Here is a 3,681-nt window from a genome sequence, read left to right as displayed (position 1 = left end):
CGCCTTTGTTAGGGAGCACTTTACCCCCAATGTGGGACTTTCCGGCGCGAATCCGAATTTAGTCGGGCTCCAATATGAGTACTAGACACCGGGAGAAACCAGGAAAAATGTATAAGACTGTTTTTTTCTTTCCTCTTAATCTAATATAATTAAGTAATCAATTTTTTTTAACCAGTGCTTTATTTTTGCTGGGAGTAAGTTAAGTAGCTTGATTGGTCATCTATATAATATTTGTTCCTCACCAATTACTACCATTAATAACATGAACAAAATGTTTCATGGACAATTCATCCTTTTCCCTTATAAATCACGTATCTATCTCTTTCTCCACCTTAAATAGATATAAGAATATTTTTTAATATTGTATCTTATTAAGTATCAATATTTTTTATAAACAGAGTTTTCTTCTCGTTTTCCGCTTTGAGTAGTAGGTAGATTGGTTTTAAAGTTCTACCTCCCACCTAACTCCTCATCCTTAATAACATGAAAATTAAACTGCTTGACTTATCTCATGAATATTGCAGCGTGTTCGATATAATTCATATCTCCATCTCTTTTTCTACTTTGAATATATATAATATTGTTATGAAGTTAAGCTAAAAGAACAAAAGAATATAGAGAGAAATAACAACTTTTAAATAACAATAATAGTAAAACTAAGTCATACTTTTGTGAGACTTGAGTAAAGAATCTCTTAGTTGAAAGTCTCAAACTTGACTATAAAATGAATCCCTTATGGCAAGCTGTAAACTTTCTCTTCCACATTTTTAAAAGGAAAAATGTCTAAGTTTACCCGTAAAGTATTCAATTTAGAGCATATTTATCCTTCCACCAAAAGTGCCCTATTCATACCTTGCCGCTGCACAAATGGATCAAATTTACACTTTATGGCTAACGCAAGTAAAATAGCCAAAATAAAAATTTATTTTTCTATTTTTTTGTATAAAAAATCCTAATATATTTAGTTAATCCCTCCTATCTATCCAACACTAATTTTTATCTTCCTCTCTCATTTTTTAACTCATTAGCCACCCCTTTTTCCCTTACTCCCTTCACTCTTCAATTCTTCTTACACAAATACATTCACACACATATACCACAGCTTCACATATTCATCACCCCATGAAGTCCGTTGCTACCGATAGGTCTACTAGTTGGATTAGGGAAATTAGAACTATTTGTATAACGGTAGGGTACGAATATGCTACTTTTTTAAGGGAAGACAAATCCGCTTTTACTTTTACGGAAATTAGACCTTTTCCGAATGGTTAAAATTAGACCTAATTATTATACACGTAATGAGCTGACATTAATCTTCCATCTCCACTAATAAAAAACATGAGTTGTCATGGATCATGTTTTATACTAGCTTTTCATGCAGCTAACTAGAACATAATATATTTAATAATATTAATAGTAAAAGCTAGAATATAATCTATATAAAGACTACAGCCTCTCTGCATTTTCTCACCACTTGCTTTTCAAAACTTTTCTTCTATACCGAAGAAGAAAATATGGGTGTGAAAGGTAAGTTGATTGCTTCAGTAGAGGTGAAGTGTGGAGGCCACCCCATTCATGACATTTTTCACACCAATACTCATCATATATCCAACATAAGTCCCGGTAAGATCCACAAATTTAATATTGATGAAGGTGAATCCGTAAAAGTTGGTTCGGTTGTTAGCTGGAAATATAACGACGGTATGTAATTCGCATTTCTCCTCTCTATACATATATATTATTTACTTGTATCAACTTCCGCATTTAGGTGTATTTAGTATGTAAAGAAGTCTTTCTTTAAAGAAATATTTTTCGTGAAAACATTATTTGATGATTTTTTGGTTATCATAAAATATTTTACGTCAAATTAAAGGGAAAAATCTTGTTGACGGAAGTCACTTTTCTTATAACTATCTTGATGCTTAACTTCATTTAATTTGCTCCATCTAACACTTAGACATATTATTGATGATGCTCAAAAACTTCTTAACACTCTATTTGCTAATATTATTACTAAAATTCAATATAATATATACTTATTTTTCACCCACCAATTACCAAGTAATGAAAAAATATTTAGCAAATATTTTAAAAAATATTTCTCAAGGAAAATTCCTTTCATCGTACCAAACACAATATAATCAAATTTAAGCTTTTTTCCCTACTCATTCAATAATTTTCCACAATGCCAAATGTTATTTTAAGATTTTTAATGATAATTCTATTCAGGAAAAAATATACTAGACGTCCAATCTTCGCGAGCTTCAAATAATATTTGGAGAAAATGAAAACGAAAAACAAAGGAAACACAAAAGAAATGAGAAGAAAATATGTTATTCTAAATGTTTATATCTTTTATATGAGTAATTGAACAGTTGAACATGGAGTAACCTCTCTTGTATTTTTGAACTTTATTGATTATAGATGGAAAAGATAAGATCTGTAAGCAAATGATTGAAGCCGTGGATCATCAGAAGAAATCAATCACTTGGAAAGTAATTGGAGGAGATCTATTAGAGTTGTACAATTCCTTCACTATTACCACATCCCATGACCACCAATGGACTACATGGACATTTGTTTACGAGAAGAAAACTGAAGAAATCCCAGAGCCTCTCGTTCTCTTGGGTTTTGTCCTACATGTGACCAAAGATATAGAGTGTCACCTTCTCAAGTAATCTAATCTATGCTATTCAATGGTTCATAGCCATATATATGTATGTAATCCACACATATATGCATATCTCTATGTGTGTGATGAATATTTGGTAATATTGGCTAGTTCTAGCTAGCTGCGTGTGAAATAAAGAATGTTGTGTTTGAATAATATATTATATATGCACTCTCCTTCTATTGATGTATTTCCGATGGTGAATATATATAAGATATTATGGATTTTGCAAGTGTGAAATTTATTTGTAACAGAGACGATATATTTATCAGTGTGCTATTCTCATTCTTTTTTAGCCATTTTTTAGCCATATTTATCTACTACAGTATTGATAACTAGCCACTCAAATTGTGTCTCGTACAATTTAGTTGTTAGCTATATTTTAGTGAAAATGCATATGAAACTAGCTCAAATAAGAGCTGAAACTAAACCTGAAAATTTTCAAGAAACAGAAAACTAACCTGCACCACTATTTTCAGTCTCCGGAGTGAGATGCGTATTTTCTTTAGAGATGCTTGTGAATGTGGCTGAGATGTGTGCTCAAGCGCTAGGCGTCAATGGTGGATTAGGCATAAAGGATGATGTCACAGAATTTTTACGTATTCCTTCGACAGGGCTGAAAGTTTTCATTTACATAGGCAAAATTCGTTTTGTGCACTTGGTTCAAAACCTTGTTGGTTCAACTCCCATGGGCAATAATCCCTTTTAATTTTTTAATTTTTTTCTTTTTTGAACCCTTTTGCGGGAATCCTGCCTCCCACATTGCCACGTCCATGGCCCTTCCCACCTCTCCCACCTTTAACTCATCCAAATTCTGTCATTTCAAATTTTACCGAGAGTATAGATGAATGCTCAATTCCAAATCCTTTCCGCTACAGCCAAGGAGAATCTCGAATTTGGATCCCAAATTAATGTTGTAACATTACATAAAAATATAAATATAGATTCACATTTTAGAATAACCTGCTCATGGTCGCAAGAACCATCGAAAGAATTAAAGATTAATGAAA

General features: G+C 32.1%; 1 protein-coding gene across 1 annotated transcript; it reads left to right on the top strand.

Annotated features, from left to right (window-relative positions):
* Nucleotides 1-1,463: 1,463 nt before the first annotated feature.
* LOC104089341 (kirola-like) lies at nucleotides 1,464-2,911 on the top strand. The gene is made up of 2 exons (XM_070199677.1): nucleotides 1,464-1,701; nucleotides 2,425-2,911. Exons 1-2 carry the CDS (start codon nucleotides 1,515-1,517, stop codon nucleotides 2,676-2,678), a joined length of 441 nt encoding a protein of 146 aa, XP_070055778.1. The 5' UTR covers nucleotides 1,464-1,514; the 3' UTR covers nucleotides 2,679-2,911.
* The last annotated feature ends 770 nt before the right edge of the window (nucleotides 2,912-3,681 follow it).

This window comes from Nicotiana tomentosiformis, chromosome 4 (genome assembly GCF_000390325.3).
Source record: "Nicotiana tomentosiformis chromosome 4, ASM39032v3, whole genome shotgun sequence".
NCBI lineage: Eukaryota > Viridiplantae > Streptophyta > Magnoliopsida > Solanales > Solanaceae > Nicotiana > Nicotiana tomentosiformis.
The sequence above is the reverse complement of the archived record's forward strand: the minus strand, read 5'-3'. Positions and strand labels throughout refer to the sequence as shown.

Coding starts and splice junctions, on each gene's coding strand:
- LOC104089341 (XM_070199677.1), top strand. CDS start 1,515: ATGGGTGTGAAAGGTAAGTTGATTGCTTCAGTAGAGGTGAAGTGTGGA. Junction 1,702..2,424: donor TAGCTGGAAATATAACGACG/GTATGTAATTCG, acceptor TATTGATTATAG/ATGGAAAAGATAAGATCTGT.